Source organism: Gigantopelta aegis, chromosome 5 (genome assembly GCF_016097555.1).
Source record: "Gigantopelta aegis isolate Gae_Host chromosome 5, Gae_host_genome, whole genome shotgun sequence".
Taxonomy (NCBI): domain Eukaryota; kingdom Metazoa; phylum Mollusca; class Gastropoda; order Neomphalida; family Peltospiridae; genus Gigantopelta; species Gigantopelta aegis.
Genome location: NC_054703.1, coordinates 31400621 through 31423447, shown reverse-complemented (window position 1 = coordinate 31423447; position 22827 = coordinate 31400621). Strand labels below are relative to the sequence as shown.

At 40.5% G+C, this 22827-nt stretch overlaps 1 protein-coding gene across 1 annotated transcript in view; it reads right to left on the bottom strand.

Moving 5' to 3' along the window:
* LOC121373615 (ubiquitin carboxyl-terminal hydrolase 8-like) overlaps positions 1-22827 on the bottom strand; it is a 77365-nt gene that overhangs the window by 47967 nt on the left and 6571 nt on the right. The window contains exons 3-10 of the mRNA XM_041500313.1: positions 19265-19409; positions 18674-18759; positions 17749-17930; positions 14784-14946; positions 12637-12799; positions 11588-11732; positions 7841-8696; positions 2322-2466 (exon numbers count right to left, since the gene is read on the bottom strand). Coding sequence (XP_041356247.1) covers positions 2322-2466; positions 7841-8696; positions 11588-11732; positions 12637-12799; positions 14784-14946; positions 17749-17930; positions 18674-18759; positions 19265-19409 — 1885 coding nt within the window. The remainder of the gene's footprint in view (positions 1-2321; positions 2467-7840; positions 8697-11587; positions 11733-12636; positions 12800-14783; positions 14947-17748; positions 17931-18673; positions 18760-19264; positions 19410-22827) is intronic.

Here is a 22827-nt window from a genome sequence, read left to right as displayed (position 1 = left end):
ACATTTTTGGATAAAATATATATATTTTTTTTAAATATGTATTAAATCATAATGATATTTAAACTTAAAAAAAATAAAATAATAAAAATGTTTTTTTTTTTTTTTTTTTTTTTTAATGCCAAGATCTAAGGTTAAGAAGTATATATGACATTATATAGTATTCATATAACTTATTGTAGGTAGTACTAAACCAAATAACTTCCGGCTGGGTCAAAGTTCGAGGTGCACCCAACTTTTGATAGAGAAGTGAACATCACAAGTCCTGTGATTGGTTATAAATGTGAGTGTGTTGGTTGTAAAAAATAATAGTTTCATCTGGGTAAAAAAAATTAGCAATTTTATTTCATCTAGTACCAATGTGTCAAGTAGCCTTGTGCTTGAAACATGTATGGGGTACCTGTAAAAAAAGTACTCGAATTTTGTGCGAAACTAGGGTAGTCATAGACGCTACCCGTTATCTCAGAAACGAGCAGCTTGACCCCCATTTTTTTCTGATTCACCTTAAGTGTAAGGGGTGGTAGTATTTATATCCGTGGTGTTTATGTCGATTGATACGTTGCAGGTAGGAGTTTTAGCCACATATGTTACTATTGTCGTCTATGAGATTTGATTTGGTAGTATACACCCTGTAATAATGTTTTTTTTTAAATCTTGCGATTTTGGGTTAAATTGTGTGAATTTACAAAATCTCCTGCTTTTTCAACACACACCTCCTGCTTTCTCTTGACTAAAAGTTGACAGGTCTGTTCATGGTATAATCTTATAAATTAGGATCAAAATCTGGAAAACATTTGCAGCTGGACAATGTCTTTGAAAGAACAAACTTGAAACCACGGAATTTCTTCTCTCTATTTTTTTCAGGATACTGCAGAATCATAAAAATGGGATTCCTTCATATAATCTTATTCAATAGGATCAAAATTTGGGATTCACAGATGCACGGAATCGGAAAACATTTGCAGCTGCACGATGTCTTTGAAAGAAAAACTTGAAACCAAGGAATTTCTTCTCTCTTTTTTTTTCTTCAGGATACTGCAGAATCATAAAAATGGGATTCCTTCTTATAATCATATTCAATAGGATCAAAATTTGGGATTCACGGAATCCTGACACATTTGTAGCTGAACAATGTCTTCAAAAAAAAAAAGACTTGTAAACCTTGGACTTCAGGGCCCCGTTCCACGCAGCGATCGTAGCACTAAGATCATCTTAAGTGCATTAGGTAGTTATATGCATTTAAGGTGATCTTACAGCTAAGATCGCTTCGTGGAACGTGGCCCAGGCACTGATTTATTATTTAAAAAAACTAAATTGCAGAATATTGCAGAATCGTAAACATGATGTAACCTAGGTATTTGGGGATTCCTTCTCACAATCTTATGCATTGCGATCAAAATCTGAGAGATTTGCGGTAAAACGGAATCCTGAAAAATGTGCAGCCTGGACATTGTTTCTGCCAGAAAGACATTTTTGGGTATGGCGCGATGGAATTGAATGGAACCAGTCAACAGGCAGGGTTTCTGCCAGAGGGTAAAACAGGTATGGCGCCATACCCAAAATTTTATTTTTTAAAGTTCACTTTTTGACAAAATTAATTACTCTTATCATTACTGTATGATTTTCTTAACCCTAACCATAAACTGAACCTATTTTCTTTCTGGGGCAGGTCCCCAATACCCCCTGTTGACTGTGGTTGCATTCAATTCCATAGCGCTATACCCAATAACATTTTCTGGCAGAGACACTGCCAGGGGGTATGGGGGGCCTCCAGCAGAAAGAAAATGGGTTAAGTTTATGGTTAGGGTTAAGAAAATCAAACAGTACTGATGAGAGTAATTAATTTCTTTTGAAAGGTTAACTTGAAAAAATAAAAATGCAAAAACATTTGGGTATAGCGTCATACCCACTTCACCCTCTGGCAGAAACCCTGATACTGGACGTGTACGACTTCAAGAGAACAGGGGCGGAATGTAGCCCAGTGGTACAGCATTTGCTCGCTGTGCGGTCGGTCTGGGATCGATCCCCGCCGGTGGGCCCATTGGGCTATTTCTCGTTCCATCCAGTGCACCACGACTGGTGTATCAAAGGCCGTGGTATGTACTACTCTGTCTGTGGGATGGTGCATATAAAAGATCCATTGCTGCTAATCGAAAAGAGTAGCCCATGAAGTGGCGACAGTGGGTTTCCTCTCTCATTATCTGTGTGGTCCGTAACTATATGTCTGACGCCATATAACCGTAAATAAAATGTGTTAAGTGCGTCATTAAATAAATCATTTCTTTCTTCTTCTTTTTTTTCAAGAGAACAAGACAAAATTTTACCTCTTGACCTTTGACCTCCCTTTCAAGTTCTACTCTCTTCTTTTCATCCTCCTTCAGTTTTCTCTCCTTCCGTAGTCGGTCGACTTCCTCCTGTCTCCTCTTTCTCTCCGCCTCCATCTGTTTCATGTGATCCAACTCACGCAATCTAAGTATTCACGGAAACAAGATCAAATAAAATTATACATGTTCCATAAATCTCCATCTGTTTCATGTGATCCAACTCACGCAGCCTAAGTATTCACGGAAACAAGATCAAATAAAATTATACTGGTTCCCAGGGCTTCTAGATTATGGTAGCCCCACTCCCATGGCTAGTGATATTCAGTGTTGGGCTAGTAAATAATTACAATAACTAGCCCGACGGCTAGTGGAAACAAAACCTTGTCAAATGCTGCATTTACATATTTCGTAAATGTGAATATCCTGCCTTCTCTTTCCACCCCAATCTAAAGATTTGTAAGCTCAATCTCCCTCTTTAGGTGACATATCTGATTATTACTATTAGTAAAATTGTATTTATTTAAAGGCTAGTGAATTTTTAATCATGGCTAGTACTTTTTTTAAATCACTGATCCCATGGCTAATGATTTTTTATAAAATTCTAGAAGCCCTGGGTTCCATAAATTTCAATCTGTTTCATTTGGTCCAACTCACGCAATCTAAGTATTCGCGGAAACAAGATCAAATAAAATTATACGTCTCATAAATTTCCATATGTTTCATGTGATCCAACTTACGCAACCTAAGTATTCATGGAAAGAAACTTTTAAAATTACAATAACAGGCCTACCAATTTTATAGAAAGGATCATTTCGGTTGTGTCTCTGTAAAATCGTAAAACACAGCTTCAAAATTTACGACGGCAATCAGCCATGCTGTCGCAAAAAGCTGTAGCAAAATTTATCATTATCACATATTTACTTTATTATTATTTTTATTATATAATATTTAGACAGAAAGAAATGTTTTATTTAACGACGCACTCAACACATTTTATTTACGGTTATATGGCGTCAGACATATGGTTAAGGACCACACAGATTTTGAGAGGAAACCCGCTGTCGCCACTACATGGGCTACTCTTTCTGATTAGCAGCAAGGGATCTTTTATTTGCGCTTCCCACAGGCAGGATAGCACAAACCATGGCCTTTGTTGAACCAGTTATGGATCACTGGTCGGTGCAAGTGGTTTACACCTACCCATTGAGCCTTGCGGAGCACTCATTCAGGGTTTGGAGTCAGTATCTGGATTAAAAATCCCATGCCTCGTCTGGGATCCGAACCCAGTACCTACCAGCCTGTAGACCGATGGCCTAACCACGATGCCACCGAGGCCGGTTATATATAATATTTTGTGAAATATCTTAAAATATCAATCATTCAGCAACGGTAATACATTATAGAGTGAAAATTTCACTATTTCACTCTAAAATGTGTTATTGTCACTGTAGAAAGTGTTATCTTCACTGCAAGAAAACGGGAACTATTTTGCTGCTGACATTTTAAAAATAAAGGTAAACTGTCAAAAGTTATATAATAAATAGAAAATTTCATATTTTTTGTCAAATATGATTTATATCTCATCTTGTGAAGTTTGCAATCATATCACACTCGTCGCGCAAATGTGTGATATGATTGCAAACTTCACGAGATGAGATATAAATCATATTTGACAAAAACCATGAAATATCCTCTATACATTTTATTAAATTGTATTAAACTGTGACATCTTTATCATTATTGGATATTAACTTTATTATTATTTGTATCAAACTGCAGCATTTTTATCAGTATCGGATATTTACTTTATTTGCACAAAATTGTGGCATTTTTATGATTATCAGGAATTTACTTTGATATTATTTTTTTAATGACACTGCAAGAGCACATTGATTTATTAATCATTGACTATTACATGTTAAACAATTGGTAATTTTGACACAGTCTTAGAAAAGAAACCCGCTAAAAAAAAGTAATTAGTAAGAGATCTTTTATATGCACAAGCCCATATAGTACATACCACAGCCTTTGATATACCAGTTGTGGAGCACTGGCTGGAATAATAAATAACCCAATGGGTCCACCGACGGGGATCGATCCTAAACCGACCGTGCATCAAGTGAGCCCATGACCACTGGGCTGCGAGAAACAGCTCAATGGGTCCACCGACGGGGATCGATCCTAAACCGACCATGCATCAAGTGAGCCCATGACCACAGGGCTGCGAGAAACAGCTCAATGGGTCCACCGACGGGGATCGATCCTAAACCGACCGTGCATCAAGTGAGCCCATGACCACTGGGCTGCGAGAAACAGCTCAATGGGTCCACCGACGGGGATCGATCCTAAACCGACCATGCATCAAGTGAGCCCATGACCACAGGGCTGCGAGAAACAGCTCAATGGGTCCACCGACGGGGATCGATCCTAAACCGACCATGCATCAAGTGAGCCCATGACCACTGGGCTGCGAGAAACAGCTCAATGGGTCCACTGACAGGGATCGATCCTAAACCGACCATGCATCAAGTGAGTGCTTTACCACAGGGCTGCAAGAAACAGCTCAATGGGTCCACCGACGGGAATCGATCCTAACTCAACCGGGCAACAAGTGAACGCTTTACCACAGGGCTGCGAGAAATAGCTCAATGGGTCCACTGATGGGGATCGATCCTAAACTGACTGTGTATCAAGTGAGCGCTTTACCACAGGGCTGCGAAAAATAACCCAATGGGTCCACCAACAGGGATCGATCTTAAACCGACCACACGTCAAGTGAACACTTTATCACTGGGCTGCCTGAAATAGCCCAATGGGTCCACCGACGGGGATCGATCTTAAACCGACCACACGTCAAGTGAACACTTTATCACTGGGCTGCCTGAAATAGCCCAATGGGTCCACCGACGGGGATCGATCTTAAACCGACCACACGTCAAGTGAGCCCATGACCACTGGGCTGCGAGAAACAGCTCAATGGGTCCACTGACAGGGATCGATCCTAAACCGACCATGCATCAAGTGAGTGCTTTACCACAGGGCTGCAAGAAACAGCTCAATGGGTCCACCGACGGGAATCGATCCTAACTCAACCGGGCAACAAGTGAACGCTTTACCACAGGGCTGCGAGAAATAGCTCAATGGGTCCACTGATGGGGATCGATCCTAAACTGACTGTGTATCAAGTGAGCGCTTTACCACAGGGCTGCGAAAAATAACCCAATGGGTCCACCAACAGGGATCGATCTTAAACCGACCACACGTCAAGTGAACACTTTATCACTGGGCTGCCTGAAATAGCCCAATGGGTCCACCGACGGGGATCGATCTTAAACCGACCACACGTCAAGTGAACACTTTATCACTGGGCTGCCTGAAATAGCTCAATGGGTCCACCGACGGGGATCGATCTTAAACCGACCACACGTCAAGTGAACACTTTATCACTGGGCTGCCTGAAATAGCTCAATGGGTCCACCGACGGGGATCGATCTTAAACCGACCACACGTCAAGTGAACACTTTATCACTGGGCTGCCTGAAATAGCTCAATGGGTCCACCGACGGGGATCGATCTTAAACCGACCACACGTCAAGTGAACACTTTATCACTGGGCTGCCTGAAATAGCTCAATGGGTCCACCGACGGGGATCGATCTTAAACCGACCACACATCAAGTGAACACTTTATCACTGGGCTGCCTGAAATAGCTCAATGGGTCCACCGACGGGGATCGATCTTAAACCGACCACAAGTCAAGTGAACACTTTATCACTGGGCTGCCTGAAATAGCTCAATGGGTCCACCGACGGGGATCGATCTTAAACCGACCACACGTCAAGTGAACACTTTATCACTGGGCTGCCTGAAATAGCTCAATGGGTCCACCGACGGGGATCGATCTTAAACCGACCACACGTCAAGTGAACACTTTATCACTGGGCTGCCTGAAATAGCTCAATGGGTCCACCGACGGGGATCGATCTTAAACCGACCACACGTCAAGTGAACACTTTATCACTGGGCTGCCTGAAATAGCCCAATGGGTCCACCGACGGGGATCGATCTTAAACCGACCACACGTCAAGTGAGCCCATGACCACTGGGCTGCGAGAAACAGCTCAATGGGTCCACTGACAGGGATCGATCCTAAACCGACCATGCATCAAGTGAGTGCTTTACCACAGGGCTGCAAGAAACAGCTCAATGGGTCCACCGACGGGAATCGATCCTAACTCAACCGGGCAACAAGTGAACGCTTTACCACAGGGCTGCGAGAAATAGCTCAATGGGTCCACTGATGGGGATCGATCCTAAACTGACTGTGTATCAAGTGAGCGCTTTACCACAGGGCTGCGAAAAATAACCCAATGGGTCCACCAACAGGGATCGATCTTAAACCGACCACACGTCAAGTGAACACTTTATCACTGGGCTGCCTGAAATAGCCCAATGGGTCCACCGACGGGGATCGATCTTAAACCGACCACACGTCAAGTGAACACTTTATCACTGGGCTGCCTGAAATAGCTCAATGGGTCCACCGACGGGGATCGATCTTAAACCGACCACACGTCAAGTGAACACTTTATCACTGGGCTGCCTGAAATAGCTCAATGGGTCCACCGACGGGGATCGATCTTAAACCGACCACACGTCAAGTGAACACTTTATCACTGGGCTGCCTGAAATAGCTCAATGGGTCCACCGACGGGGATCGATCTTAAACCGACCACACGTCAAGTGAACACTTTATCACTGGGCTGCCTGAAATAGCTCAATGGGTCCACCGACGGGGATCGATCTTAAACCGACCACACGTCAAGTGAACACTTTATCACTGGGCTGCCTGAAATAGCTCAATGGGTCCACCGACGGGGATCGATCTTAAACCGACCACAAGTCAAGTGAACACTTTATCACTGGGCTGCCTGAAATAGCTCAATGGGTCCACCGACGGGGATCGATCTTAAACCGACCACACGTCAAGTGAACACTTTATCACTGGGCTGCCTGAAATAGCTCAATGGGTCCACCGACGGGGATCGATCTTAAACCGACCACACGTCAAGTGAACACTTTATCACTGGGCTGCCTGAAATAGCTCAATGGGTCCACCGACGGGGATCGATCTTAAACCGACCACACGTCAAGTGAACACTTTATCACTGGGCTGCCTGAAATAGCTCAATGGGTCCACCGACGGGGATCGATCTTAAACCGACCACACGTCAAGTAAACACTTTATCACTGGGCTGCCTGAAATGGCTCAATGGGTCCACCGACGGGGATCGATCTTAAACCGACCACACGTCAAGTGAACACTTTATCACTGGGCTGCCTGAAATAGCTCAATGGGTCCACCGACGGGGATCGATCTTAAACCGACCACACGTCAAGTGAACACTTTATCACTGGGCTGCCTGAAATAGCTCAATGGGTCCACCGACGGGGATCGATCGTAGGACCAACAAGAAAATGTACTTCAAATGTTATGTTTCGAGCCTTACGACACAAACCTTTGTTTTTCCTCCAAATCACTCTCCTGGATCTCAGCCTCCTGACGAGTTTCTTCCCTGTTCATCTGTTCTTGTAAATTCCTCTTCTTTCTCAGGAGATCCGCAACATCCCTCTCTTCCTTTTTCCTGATGGCCTCCAGCTTCATAATCTTCTCCTGTTCGTCCTGAAGTCGGGACATGCGCGCCGCGTGTTCCAGCGACATCCGTTGCTTCTCCTTCTGAAACGCGGCCAGCTCTTCCCGCTTCATCGTCTGGATTTTACCCAGCTCATTAAGCTCCTGTTGGATTCGAGACGAGGTCTCAACATTCACGTCTTTACCGAAACCAGATTCCACACCAGAATTACCCTTTTCACCACTCAAAGATTCGTTGCCGAAACCGGTTTCATTGTGGGTTCCCAATGCTTTACTACTGAAACCAGTTTCGGTTGGATATCCAGATTGTTTACCAAAACTGGGCTCTTTGTTGGAAACGGTTTCCATGCCTCTCATGCTGTGAGTGTTTTCTTTGGAGCTAACACTGTCGCTGAAGTCTCTTAATGAATCTTTCGACAACACTGGACCAGGTATGTCTGGGTAGAGGGAGTTGTCGATACGAGATAGTTTCTCTCTGCTGTTGGCATTAGCTTCGCGGAGTGTCGTTTTTGACGTGTTTAGTCTCACGTGTGAGGCGTTTTGCGAGATGCTGCTTCCCGAACCGCTGGCCTTGGGTTTTAGTGACCTGTCAACGGAGGGCAACGATCGCGATTTGTGAGGCACATTTTGATTGGAGGGTTCTTTCATAGGCTCTGATTGATCCATCTGAACTTGTGGAGGGACGGTTTTGGGTTCATCTAAGTCAGGGTAATTGAAGTCCACTAAGTAAAAACAAAATGAAATTTAAAAAAAAATAAAACATTTTTTAAAGATCATAAATGTTACACTATTTAAAATTGTCTTGTTTTATTAGTAATAATAATTTTGCTTTCAGCTAATTTTTAGGAAATACAGAGCCGAATTTACGAAGCGTGTTTTCCTTAAAAGCAGGGCCCGGTAACATAAAGCAGTCGTAACACTTACGTCAGATGTACACCATACATAATGTGTGACGTACGTCTGACATATGTGTTACTAGTGCTATATGTTACCGGGCCTAGGTGTTTAAGCAATGCAAATGCATGGTTCACAGGCATCGAAGTAAGTCGAGAACGGTCGTTCAGGTTACCGGGAGGTTACCACATCCAAGAAAATTTCAACAAACAGCAGTTTTGTTTCTGAACATAAACCAGGCAATGCATTCTGAACTTCCACATTTAATTTTCTCGTAAGGAATTGTATCGATGTTCTCGCGCACTTGTGCAGTTGCAAGCAATGACAGTGATTCCTCACTTAAGCAGTGTCCGCTAGATGAATTTACTTTCGCATTTCGTTTTCTCGTTTGTGCGCTCGTGTGCAGTTGCACGCAATTTCGGCAATCTGCATTTAAGCAGCACCCACTAGATAAATTTACTTCCGGATTTCATCTGGCACACGTGTTAAAAGTACCAGTAACAGGAATTCAATTCTAACTTTCATATAGTTGTGGTAACCTATAGGTTACTAGGCTATATTTTGTGGTAACCTGTAAATGGGTTACCAGACACCATACTTATTTCGATGCCTGGTTCATACAGATATTTCAAACCTAAATTTAGGGGCCAAATAGGCATAAATGATTCAGTTCAGATGATTTTAGAATATTCCATTTTATTTAGTTTGCACTGAGATTAAGACTCTTGATTAGTATTTTAGAAACGTGTTTTGTTTTAGAATGACCAATCAAGTGCTCCCCGAAAGTTACGAATGAATCCTTCTATTCATGAACAATACTGAACATTGACGATGTTTTACGAAGGAATCGTTGGTATCATTTTGGCATTGTTTACACACCAATGTTTGAGCGAGCACAGAGATTAAGAAATGAAAGTAGATATCGATGTATTTTTGGCAATTTATTCAATGTTTTCTGAAGAAGAAAATTGTCTCTCGATTTCAGGGCTTATATGGCCCAATGTAGGGTCTTTTGTGAACTTGCCCGTAAAACATAGTGCTTTTTAGGGTTAGATGATCAAAATAGGGATTTTTTAGTGCAACCCTTCAAATTTAGGGCCTTTTCAAATGTGTGCGAACCTTAAGACCAGGGCCCGGTAACACAAAGCACTTGTAACACTTATGTCAGCCGTACGCCATACATAATGTGTTACGAGTGCTTTGTGTAACCGGGCCCTGGTGTTTAAGCAATGCAAATGTGTATAGTGACACGCGTGTAAAACATAAACAGGCTTTGTAAATTTGACTCTAAATGATTACCTATCGGTATCCGTAGCAGTAATGGTCACGTGAATGAGAAACCTCTCTAATGCGACGACAAATAATAAGTTTTATGTGTACCAATGTTTCTGCCTGAGAGAAACAAAATTTAATCAGCCCAATGCTGTAGCCATGTTGCGTAAGCATTAGCCCTGATTAACACATGGCGACTAAAGAAAAAGTAAAGTTTGTTTTATTTAACGACGCCACTAGAGCACATTGATTTTTTATCTTATCATCGGCTATTGGACGTCACACATATGGTCATTCTGACACTGTTTTTCGAGGAAACCCGCTGTCGCCACATAGGCTACTCTTTTACGACAGGTAGCAAGGGATCTTTTATTTGCGCTTCCCACAGGCAGGATAGCCCAAACCATGGCCTCTGTTGAACCAGTTATGGATCACTAGTCGGTGCAAGTGGTTTACACCTACCCATTGAGCCTTGCGGAGCGCTCACTCAGGGTTTGGAGTCAGTATCTGCATTAAAAATCCCATGCCTCAACTGGGATCCGAACCCAGTACCTACCAGCCTGTAGACCGATGGCCTAACCACGCCGCCACCGAGGCCGGTCACATGGCGACTAGGCACAACGTTAACACAAAGGCCACTTCGTGTCTAACATATGGCTTTTTAAAATTTAGTTTTAAAAAATGAGAGAAAAAACCCATTGTTACCATACATGCTACTCCTATGGAAAAAACAGCAAGGGTGTTTTTATATATGTTTTCGCTAGCAGAAAACTAAAGAACAGACCAAAAATGTTTAATTCATTTTTCTTTTTTTTTAAATCATCCAACTATACCACAGGGCATAACTTCAGCCTCAACATCAATGATCTATGTTTTTTACTAAGAATAGATAAATTTTTATACCTGGACAATATATATATGTATATATATTTTTTTACTCCATTTTATTCAGAATAGATAAAATTTGTATACCTTGATGTATACATTTTGTAACACCATTTTTCCAGAATAGCTACATTTGCATACCTCAACAATATATGTATATTTTCGCCTCAATTTTGTAGAGAATAGATACATTTCTAATCCTCAATGATATATATTTTTTTTAACTCCATTTGTCCAGAAAAGATAAATTTCTATACCTCGACAATATTTATTTTTGTTACTCCATTTGTGCTAGTAGCATTATTAATTGGATATTACTACTACTTGGAGGTCATTGATTGGACAAAATCTACTTACAGCCAGACATGGAGGTCACTGATTGGACAAAATCTACATACAGTCCTACATGGAGGTCACTGATTGAACAAAATCTACATACAGTCCTACATGGAGGTCACTGATTGAACAAAATCTACATACAGTCCTACATGGAGGTCAATGATTGGACAAAATCTCCTCACAGCCAGACATGGAGGCCACTGATTGGACAAAATCTACTCACAGCCCGACATGGAGGCCACTGATTGGTCAGGACTTGGCCGTGACACCCTTGGGTTGGTGGACATCACTGGGTAGTACAGAAGCCACTGCTCGTAGCCAGACTCCAGGATCAGAGGCTCCGTCTTTAGGGTCACCGTCGAATCGTACTGAAATGAAAAACAGGTTAAACAGGGCTTCTAGATTATGGTAACCCCCACTTCCATAGCTAGTGATATTCAATGTTGGGCTGGTAAATAACTACTATTGCCATGCCCGACGGCTAGCAGAGCTTCTAGATTATGGTAGCCCCACTCCCATAGCTAGTGATATTCAATGGTGGGCTAGTAAATAACTACTATTGCCATGCCCTACAGCTAGCAGAGCTTCTAGATTATGGTAGCCCCACTCCCATAGCTAGTGATATTCAATGTTGGGCTAGTAAATAACTACTATTGCCATGCCCGACGGATAGTGAAATATTTTTGGTCAAATGTTGCAGTTAAGTCTATTTTGTAAATATGAATATCCTGCCGCCACCCCACCTCCCAGTGTTAGTGTTTTTGAGCTCTATCTCCCTCTTTAGGTGTTATATCCAATTATTAATATTATTTAGTAAAATTGTATTAACTTTAAGTAGAGTAGGGCTAGTGAATTTTTAATTGTGGCTAGTACATTTTTAAAAATCACTGATCCCATGGCTAGTGGATTTTATAAAAATTCTAGAAGCCCTGGGTTAAAGTTTGGTTTCTTTAACGACACCACTAGAGCACACTGTTTATTTATCATCGGCTATTGGATGTTATACATTTGGTAATTATAGACAAGAAGTCCAAGAAGAAAAACTTTGTTTTGATTAACGACACCACTAGAGCACACTGATTCATTAATCGTCTGCTATTGGATGTCAAACATTTGGTAATTTTGACATATAGTCTAAGAGAGGAAACTTGCTACATTTTTCCATTAGTAGCAAGGGATCTTTTATATGCACCATCTCAATGACAAGACAGCACACACCATGACCTTTGATGTACCCAACATAGGGCACTGTTTTCTAGTAGATGGGCTTACCCTAAACAGCGCATCTTTCAGAGTTCGTAATGTTGTCCCAACATCGAGGTTTTTCTCCGTAGAAACCCAGTCTAGCAGAATAATGTAGTCGACACTGTCTCTCTGTTTCCATAGCGACACCGATTCCGACGGCAAGGCATTGGCAATATGTGAAACAGTCGATCTGAAAGTGGAGAACCAAGGGTAGGAATGTTAATTTTGTTTAAACAATATTTATTTTTGTCTACATGTGTAGTAACAGATGGAATTGATAACGGGCATAGCCTATATAAAGACCTTTCCCTACATTATACAACTGAAATATTAGCTAGTCAACATGGACATTTTAGAAATTACAAGATGTGCTTTTAGTGTTGAAAAATGTAAAACTATTGTATAAATATTTGTATATAGGAAGGAAGGAAATGTTTTATTTAAGGACACACTCAACACATTTTATTTACGGATATATGGTGTCAGACATGTGGTTAAGGACCACAGATATATATATAACTGAGCTACGTCCCGCCCCTATTTGTATATATACTGATGTCCGAAAGAAACTATACCAAGACAAATTTATTTAATTTCCTTTATAATTTGGACAATGGAAATAAAAGGGTGGTTAAATATCGTTCTGCTTTATGGAACAATATTTTGTTCCCAGCATGCCAAAACACCACTCTCATGAATATATATGTTTTAAAAATGAAACATATTTTGATTTTGGTTTTTCTTCAGTAGTCTCTCAGAGAATTGGTATAGTTTCTTTTGGACGTCAGTTCAGATTAGAACAGAGAAACAAGAAGAATAGAGGAGGAGAACGGTTTTTGACACCACAACACATTACAACCTACAGCTTGTAGGAAAGAAGTACCGGTAATGTTGATCTTGTTTAACGACACCACTAGAGCACAGTGATTAACAAGCATTCACGAAGCTAAAGCAATACATGACTAAAAAAACCTTTAAAATGTTCGTGCTTATATCCAATTACGGTTCAAGCACGCTGTCTTGGGCACATACCTCAGCTATCTGGGCTGTCTGTCCAGGACAGTGGGTTAGTTGTCAGTTGTTAGTCAGAAAGAAGAGTGTGTAGTGGTATTACACTTACCCACTGAGTTGTTAAAATTTCGCTCTGGGCGAGAGCCGGTACCGGGCTGCGAACCCTGTACCTACCAGCCTTACGTCTGATGGCCTAACCACGACACCACCGAGGCCGGTACCGGGCTGCGAACCCTGTACCTACTAGCCTTACGTCTGATGGCCTAACCACGACACCACCGAGGCCGGTACCGGGCTGCGAACCCTGTACCTACCAGCCTTACGTCTGATGGCCTAACCACGACACCACAGAGGACGGTCTAAAAACAATTTGTATCTTCTAAGTTTAAGGGCCATCACCATGAAATTCAAACTTGATCTGTAGCATGATAAAGCAATATACAAACTTTCAGCTCAATGTCTCAAGATGGACAGAAGGACGGACGGACAGAAGGACAGATGGACTGAAATGAAACTTATGGTCACCTTTGCTTGGACCGGTAGAAGACTAATAATTAATAATCGACAACTGAATGTCAAATATTTCGCAATTGTGCGACAGTCTTCAGAGGAAACCTGTAACAATTTTTCCCATTAGCAGCTTTACCACTGGACTAGGTCCTGCCCCCCACCCCTCTGAGGGGATTTGACCCTTCGACCTAGTCTTAACCAGGTTTAATTATTTCTTCTGGTATGTTGATACTCGAGGGGTCGACCCTTCGACCTAGTCTTACCCAGGTTTAATTATTTCTTCTGGTATGTTGATACTCGAGGGGTCGACCCTTCGACCTAGTCTTAACCAGGTTTAATTATTTCTTCTGGTATGTTGATACTCGAGGGGTCGACCCTTCGACCTAGTCTTAACCAGGTTTAATTATTTCTTCTGGTATGTTGATACTCGAGGGGTCGACCCTTCGACCTAGTCTTAACCAGGTTTAATTATTTCTTCTGGTATGTTGATACTCGAGGGGTCGACCCTTCGACCTAGTCTTAACCAGGTTTAATTATTTCTTCTGGTATGTTGATACTCGAGGGGTCGACCCTTCGACCTAGTCTTACCCAGGTTTAATTATTTCTTCTGGTATGTTCATACTCGAGGGGTCGACCCTTCGACCTATTCTTACCCAGGTTTAATTATTTCTTCTGGTATGTTGATACTCGAGGGGTGAGAAATGTGGGACTCTTGGAAATCTTTCCGCGATCTGACGTCCATCAGGATGACCGTGACACCTTTGTCTTGTAGGAGCTTATACAGCTCCATGGGTGTTATGCTGCCTCTTGTCAACTCTGAGGAGGAAAACAACACAAGCATTCTGAGAGCAAAAACAAAGAAAGAATGAAATGTCTCATTTAACAACGCACTCAACACATTTTATTTATGGTATTTTTGGCGTCAGACATATGGTTAAGGACCACATGGATATTGAGAGAGGAAACCCGCTGTTGTAACTTCATGGGCTACTCTTTTCGATTAGCTGCAAGGGATCTTTTATGAGCACAATCCCAGACAGGGTAGTACATACCACAGCCTTTGATATAACAGTCGTGGTGCACTGGCTGGAACGAGAAATAGTCCAATGGCCCACCGACAGGGATCGATCCCACATCGATGGTGTATAGGGCGAGCACTGTACCACTGGGCTATGCCCTGCCCACAAATCGCCATGAAAGTCAAACGTGATCTGTAGCAGAACATGATGAAGCTATACACAAAATGTCAGCTCAATATCTTGAGGCATTGTGAAAAACACGTCAGGAAAACTATATGTAGGACAGATGGATGGACGGACATATGGACGGACAGATGAACAGGTGGATGGACAGACGGACAGATGGATGGACAGACGAACGGACAGACGGACAGATACATAGTCCCCTCCGGTTGGACCGGTCGGGGACAAAAAATAACAAGCATTCCAAGAGCACTGCTAAAGCAATACATGTCCTCTACAAGGCCCAACAAATGTTCACAACCGTCTACGTTCAACGGCCATAACTCTGTAAAACATGGATAAATTCCATTTCAACAGAATCGTAGCCCCTGAATAAATTCCCATGTAAGTCAAACTTATCTGTAACAGTATGTGATAAACCTACATACAAAATTTCAGCTCAACATCTTGAGGCATTGCGGAAAACAAAGTCCGGAAAACTATATGTGGATCAGACGGATGGACACACAGACAGACGGATGGGTGGACGGACGGACAGACAGATGGACGGAGATGAAACCTATTGTCCCCTCTGGTTGGACCCGTAGGGGACTAATAATATTGAACATCAATTGCAAAATTTTAAGGTAAAAGTTCAGTTTTACACACGGACACTATCACAGGTCACATTTAATGGCAAAATACTCGTAACCACAAAAAATAAAAAGGTGCGATACAGGATTTTTCTAACGTGGGAAATCAAATTTCAAAAGCACCCCCATATACCGTACATGCAAATATGTTTGCGAATAAAATATACTGCGAAAATCGCGAACACGTTAGTAGCACTGCAAATTTAATTATGCGCGCACTTATTTCCGATTTGGTATAATATTATTTACCTTATAATATATAGTCTTATCTCTACACGCCCAACCCATATCAGAATCAAGCAGTCAGAGGTCCGCAAGGTCACGTGATTCTGTAAACCTGCCTGGTCATGTGGATTTGATCCAAATGACACAAATTTGGGTGCAAGTCTGTTGTGACATAATCTCAGTTTTGCTTGTTTTCTTTGTAACCTTGAATGGAAGTTTGTGGGTACTACCAATAATGAAAAGTATATTTCTTATGATATTTGCGTTTTTCAATGTTCTGTATCGCATGTGCGTGTTCCATCGATAACATGACAATAGTCTTATCAGACATATATACAACATTGACATCTTGCTGACAGCATGGTAACATGTCCAAGTGTGTGCGTGAAATCGTCAATGAAAAGAGTTTGGCAAATGAAATATGGGTAATTTTAATTTTATTATCGGAGGACACAGTCGCAAAAATAATTCCTCGAGAAAATGTAAAATGAATTATTTTAGCCGCGAAAATATTTGCGTATACGATAGTGCATTAAAGCTGTCAATTGCCACGGACGGACGGATGGACAGACAGATGGATGGACAGACAGACACATAGTAAAGCTGTCAATCGCCATATGACCAAAGGCTAATTAAAGTTACATTTAGCGAATATCCGTCATTACAAATTTGCCAAAACAGTGATTAAGATTTACTTTCAGTCAGATTGTTACATCATTACAAAATATCTACAACTGACCCATTTTAGGCCAGTTTCTTGGCAGTCTTATATCATTACCAGGGTTTCTGCCAGAGAATACGGAGGCTAAAATTATGTACCCTGAAGTCTTGGAACCTTTTGATAGATGATACTTTATGTACCCTGAAGTCTTGGAACTTTTTGATAGACGATACTTTATGTACCCTGAAGTCTTTGAACCTTTTGATAGACGATACTTTATGTACCCTGAAGTCTTGGAACCCTTTGATAGATGATACTTTATGTACCCTGAAGTCTTGGAACCCTTTGATAGATGATACTTTATGTACCCTGAAGTCTTGGAACCTTTTGATAGATGATACTTTATGTACCCTGAAGTCTTGGAACCCTTTGATAGATGATACTTTATGTACCCTGAAGTCTTGGAACCCTTTGATAGATGATACTTTATGTACCCTGAAGTCTTGGAACCTTTTGATAGACGATACTTTATGTACCCTGAAGTCTTGGAACCCTTTGATAGATGATACTTTATGTACCCTGAAGTCTTGGAACCTTTTGATAGATGATACTTTATGTACCCTGAAGTCTTGGAACCTTTTGATAGATGATACTAAAGGAATTGCCATTTCAAATTTGTCCAAACACTTGAAATGCAGTGTCCAATTTCAGAAAACATTTTAAACCCATAAAACCTTAGTAGGGGTACATATAATCTGCTCAACATCTCAAGACATTGTGAAAAAAAAAAAACATTCGGTAAACTATATGTGGGACGGACGGTTTCACTCACCAGTTTTAGACTATTTTAATCAGACTACCATGCACCATAACAAAAATTTCTATAACTTTACTATACCGGTTTTAGACTGGTTTTCTTTCTCTTCGTTTGAGCTGGAGTCGCCTGGTTTCTTGTCAGTGTTTGACGATGTCATATCTACTACAACATCGTCCACCACATCATCAATCTGTTTCTTGTCTCTCTCTAGATGGAGTTTCGACAGTTTGGCCGCAACAGCCGCTGCTTCTACTTCATCGTATCTGGAAAAATATTTACTAACAGTTTTAGTTGTCACTGTTAAAAAACAAGTTAAAGTTTGTTTTCTTTAATAACTCCACAAGTTTTAGACTGATCTAAGAAATAGTCCATATGACCACACAAATGTCATAAATCTGCATAAGACTGACATCCCAGAATGACAGAATGAATGAAAGTTTTGTTTTTGTGTAATGACACCACTAGATCAAATTGATTTATTAATCATCAGCTACTGGATGTCAAACAATCAGTAATTTTGATATATAGTTTAAGAAAGGAAACCCACTACATTTTGTTTTATTAGTAACAAGAGATCTTTTATATGCACTATGCCACAGACAGGACAGCACATACCACGGCCTTTGATATACCAGTCACGGTGAATAGGGCTACGTCCTGCCCCATAGGCTATTTCCCCGATTCCAGCCAGTGCACCACGACTGGTATATCAAAGGCCATGGTATATGCTATCCTGGCTGTGGGATGATGCATATAAAAGATCCCTTTGCTACTAATGGAAAAATGTAGTGGGTTTCCTCTCTGACTATATGTCAAATGACCAAAATATCAATTATAATTATTACAGGAATTTATTTCGCCAGATTGGTATACATTTCTGCCAATAGTTTTAAAAATTTGTAAAATGGTGAGTGCCAGTTATAGGCCTACTTTAGTGATTTACAAACAACATGCAAGAAATTAATATTTTATTTACCTGTAACGATGTAATAGATTGGTCTCTCACCTGTCTTTCAAACTTTCTGCCAGTTTTTCTGCTCTGTCTATAGCTTTAAGAATAGCCCTCTTTCCAATTAAACTGTCAAAATATTCCTGTAAACAAATATAGAGTTTATTGCTTTAAAAATGGCCCTCTTTCCAACTAAACTGTCAAAATATTCCTGCAAAGAAATATAGTTTATTGCCTTAATAATGGCCCTCTTTCCAATTAAACTGTCAAAATATTCCTGTAAAGAAAAAAAAAAGGTTTAAATGTTTAACATTTTATAATTGTGTAGCAATCTCTGAAATTTGTGTAATCGCGACACGATACTGAACAAAATGCTCTGTGTTGTGTATGCCGTACCTTCTGTTTCTTGTAGTCGGGTTTCTTCTTGGCATGCTGGATGACGTTGAAGTATTTCATGTACAGGACGTAATAATGGATTAATATGAACAATATACTGTTTTGTAGGTGGTGTGTATGCCGTACCTTCTGTTTCTTGTAGTCAGGTTTCTTCTTGGCGTGCTGGATGACGTTGAAGTATTTCATGTACAGGACGTAATAATGGAATAATATGAACAATATACTGTTTTGTAGGTGGTGTGTATGCCGTACCTTCTGTTTCTTGTAGTCAGGTTTCTTCTTGGCTTGCTGGATGACGTTGAAGTATTTCATGTACAGGACGTACGCCCGCTCCTCGTCCTGCAGGCTGTCCAGTCTCTCAGCCTCCTTATACATCTTGTCAGCCGACTTTATAATGCTAAAATTAAAAAAAAAAAATTAAGTGAGTAAATTTTCAATGTACATCTTACTCACTTAGCAGGGTTTCTGCCAGAGGGTAAAATAGGTATGGCGCCATACCCAAATTTGGTTACAGATTTTTTTTTTTTAAGTTAACCTTTTTTGACAAAATTAATGACTCTTTATCATTACTGTGTGATTTTCTTAACCCTAACTCTAAACTTAACCCATTTTCTTTCTGTCGACTGTGGTTGCATTCAGCACACACATTGTAAATATTCAATTCCATAACACTATAAGAAAAAATTAAGCAAGCTGTCATTCAGTGACTTATTATTATAAAACAACATGAACAAGTAAAAATATATATATATTTAAATATTTATTAAATACTGCAAATGATGAAATTAAGGTGAAAAATGCATTCGACGTAGTAATTACTTTATGCATATTTTTAACCTATGTAACCACCAAGAATTAACACCCCAACACCATCGAACCCCCCCCCTCCCAAAAAGTGTATAAAAGAAATGCATTCTGGACAAGCGAATTGTTGTTGTTGATTTACTACGTTAGCACACCTTTTAATTTTGGTGGTGCTCTGCATAAAAGGTGGAGGAATTACTGTCTACTAACACAAATGGCTAGCTTCCACTGGCTGACTGTCAAAACCGGTGGTTAAACCATCGAACAGAAGGCTAGTAGGTACTGGGTTCACAGACCTGTACCAGCTCCAACCCAGAGCAGGTTTTAACGACTCAATGGGTAGGTGTAAGACCACTACACCCTCTTCTCTCTCACTAACCACTAACAACTAACCCACTGTCCCGGACAGACAGCCCAGATAGCTGAGGTGTGTGCCCAGCACAGTGTGCTTGAACCTTAATTGGATATAAGCATGAAAATACATTGTACGTTGAAATGAAATGAAAAATGCTAAATGCCTGTGGTTTAACTGAATTGAGCCAAAACTAAAGTAAATTCGGTAAAACAACTCCACATTTTGTGCTTGCAGCGTGATCTTTAAAAGTTGCATTTGTCAGATGCAGTAACAGAGATTAATCCAGGCATTCTGGGGGTCCAAACATTGGCCCCTTCCCAAAAGAAAGTGGCACTGAAAATTCCTAATTTCTGTACTAAATATTCCCAATATAATATATATACAGTGGACTCTGTCTAAACCGGACTCACTATGTACCGTCGAAATAGTCCGGTTTACATAGAGGACCAGTTTAAACAGAGTTCATCCAGAGTTATGGTTCTTGAATGATCGACAACTTGCGATCAACAATGGCATTTGAACTCATGGATGGTTGGGAAACACAGTCATACAAGCCAGACTTGCAATCGATTATTTCACAGACATAAAAAATATACCTAAAGGGACATTCCTGAGTTTACTGCAATTTTTAAGATGTTATCCACTAAGAGATACTTTTTAACGATTGTAATTACATATCAAATATATTTTTCTGCATAAAATATTAGTGGTTGCATATTAAACATGTTTCTGGTCGTTCTAATATCTGTACGAGGTTCAATTTCATTTTATTTCCTAAAACTTTATTTATTTGTATATACGAAATTATTTGAATACAAAATCTGGATCCAATGGCCTACAGCAATAAAAGTAAACTTCACACGAGTGGGATTACATTTTGTATTTGATCTTCCGACGGCATCCTGATTATTCGGCAAGTGACGATCATTGTTCAACTAGTTAAGCAGCCCGTCGTTCAGTCAAATCCCAATCCGGTGTAGACATAGGTAATTAATGCATGAACGGTTCTTTCGTTCTTGATTTTTGATCCGGAGTCCAGAGTAGACAGAGTACGGATTAGGCAGAGATTTATACCCAAGAGATAAACGGTAGCTGGACGGGGCTTTAGAAATGGACCGGTTTACGCAGAGATCCGGATTACACAGAATCCGGTTTAGAGAGAGTCCACTGTATATATAATTATGTCTGTTCTGATACATTAACATAACAGTGGTGTACTGCATCGTTCAGGGACCTGAAAACATATCCAAGTATGATTTACTCTCACTAATTTTCCCCAATTCCAGGGCTTCTAGATTATGGTAGCCCCACTCCCATGACTAGTGATATTCAATGTTGGGCTAGTAAATAACTACTATTGCCATGCCTGACAGCTAGCAGGGCTTCTAGATTATGGTAGCCCCACTCCCATGACTAGTGATATTCAATGTTGGGCTAGTAAATAACTACTATTGCCATGCCTGACAGCTAGCAGGGCTTCTAGATTATGGTAGCCTCACTTCCATGGCCAGTGATATTCAACGTTGGGCTGGTAAATAACTATTATTGCCATGCCCAACAGCTAGCAGGGCTTCTAGATTATTGTAGCCTCACTTCCATGGCTAGTGATATTCAATGTTGGGCTGGTAAATAACTATTATTGCCATGCCCAATGGCTAGCAGGGCTTCTAGATTATTGTAGCCTCACTTCCATGGCTAGTGATATTCAATGTTGGGCTGGTAAATAACTACTATTGCCATGCCCAATGGCTAGCAGGGCTTCTAGATTATTGTAGCCTCACTTCCATGGCTAGTGATATTCAATGTTGGGCTAGTAAATAACTACTATTGCCATGCCCAACAGCTAGCAGGGCTTCTAGATTATTGTAGCCTCACTTCCATGGCTAGTGATATCAATGTTGGGCTAGTAAATGACTACTATTGCCATGCCCAACGGCTAGCAGAGTTGCTACATTATTGTAGCCCCAATTCCATGGCTAGTTATTCAATGTTCGGCTAGTAAATAACTACTATTGCCTTGCCCGACAGCTAGTGAAAACAGGAGGTCAAATGCCACAGTTAAAGTCTATTTTGTTTATATGAATATTCTGCCCCCCCCCCCCCCCCCCCCCACCACTCAATGTTTTTATCTCCTTCTTCAGGTAACATATCTGATCATTACTATTATTTAGTAAAGTTGTATCAACTTAATGTAAAGTAGGGCTAGTGAATTTTTAATCGTGGCTAGTCAATTTTTAACACCATTAATGCCATGGCTAGTCGATTTTATAAAAACTCTAAAGTCCTGCAATCAGACATCAGACCCCAGCGAAATATGCTGGATAAATCACTGAGTAATAAAAACATGCATTTTAGTGTGTACCTGTACCAGTGCAATATCATGATACATTATTTTTTCTGATTTACAATAACCACTTTAAGTAACTAAATATTTTAATTAATAATTTCAGTCTTCTTATATTTATATTTTGTCGACTGAGAATTAACTATATAATAATTATATATTTATTTTAGATCTATAGACCTACAATAGCTATATATATATATATATTGTCGACTGAGAATTAACTATATAATAATTATATATTTATTTTAGATCTATAGACCTACAATAGCTATATATATATATATATATTGTCGACTGAGAATTAACTAT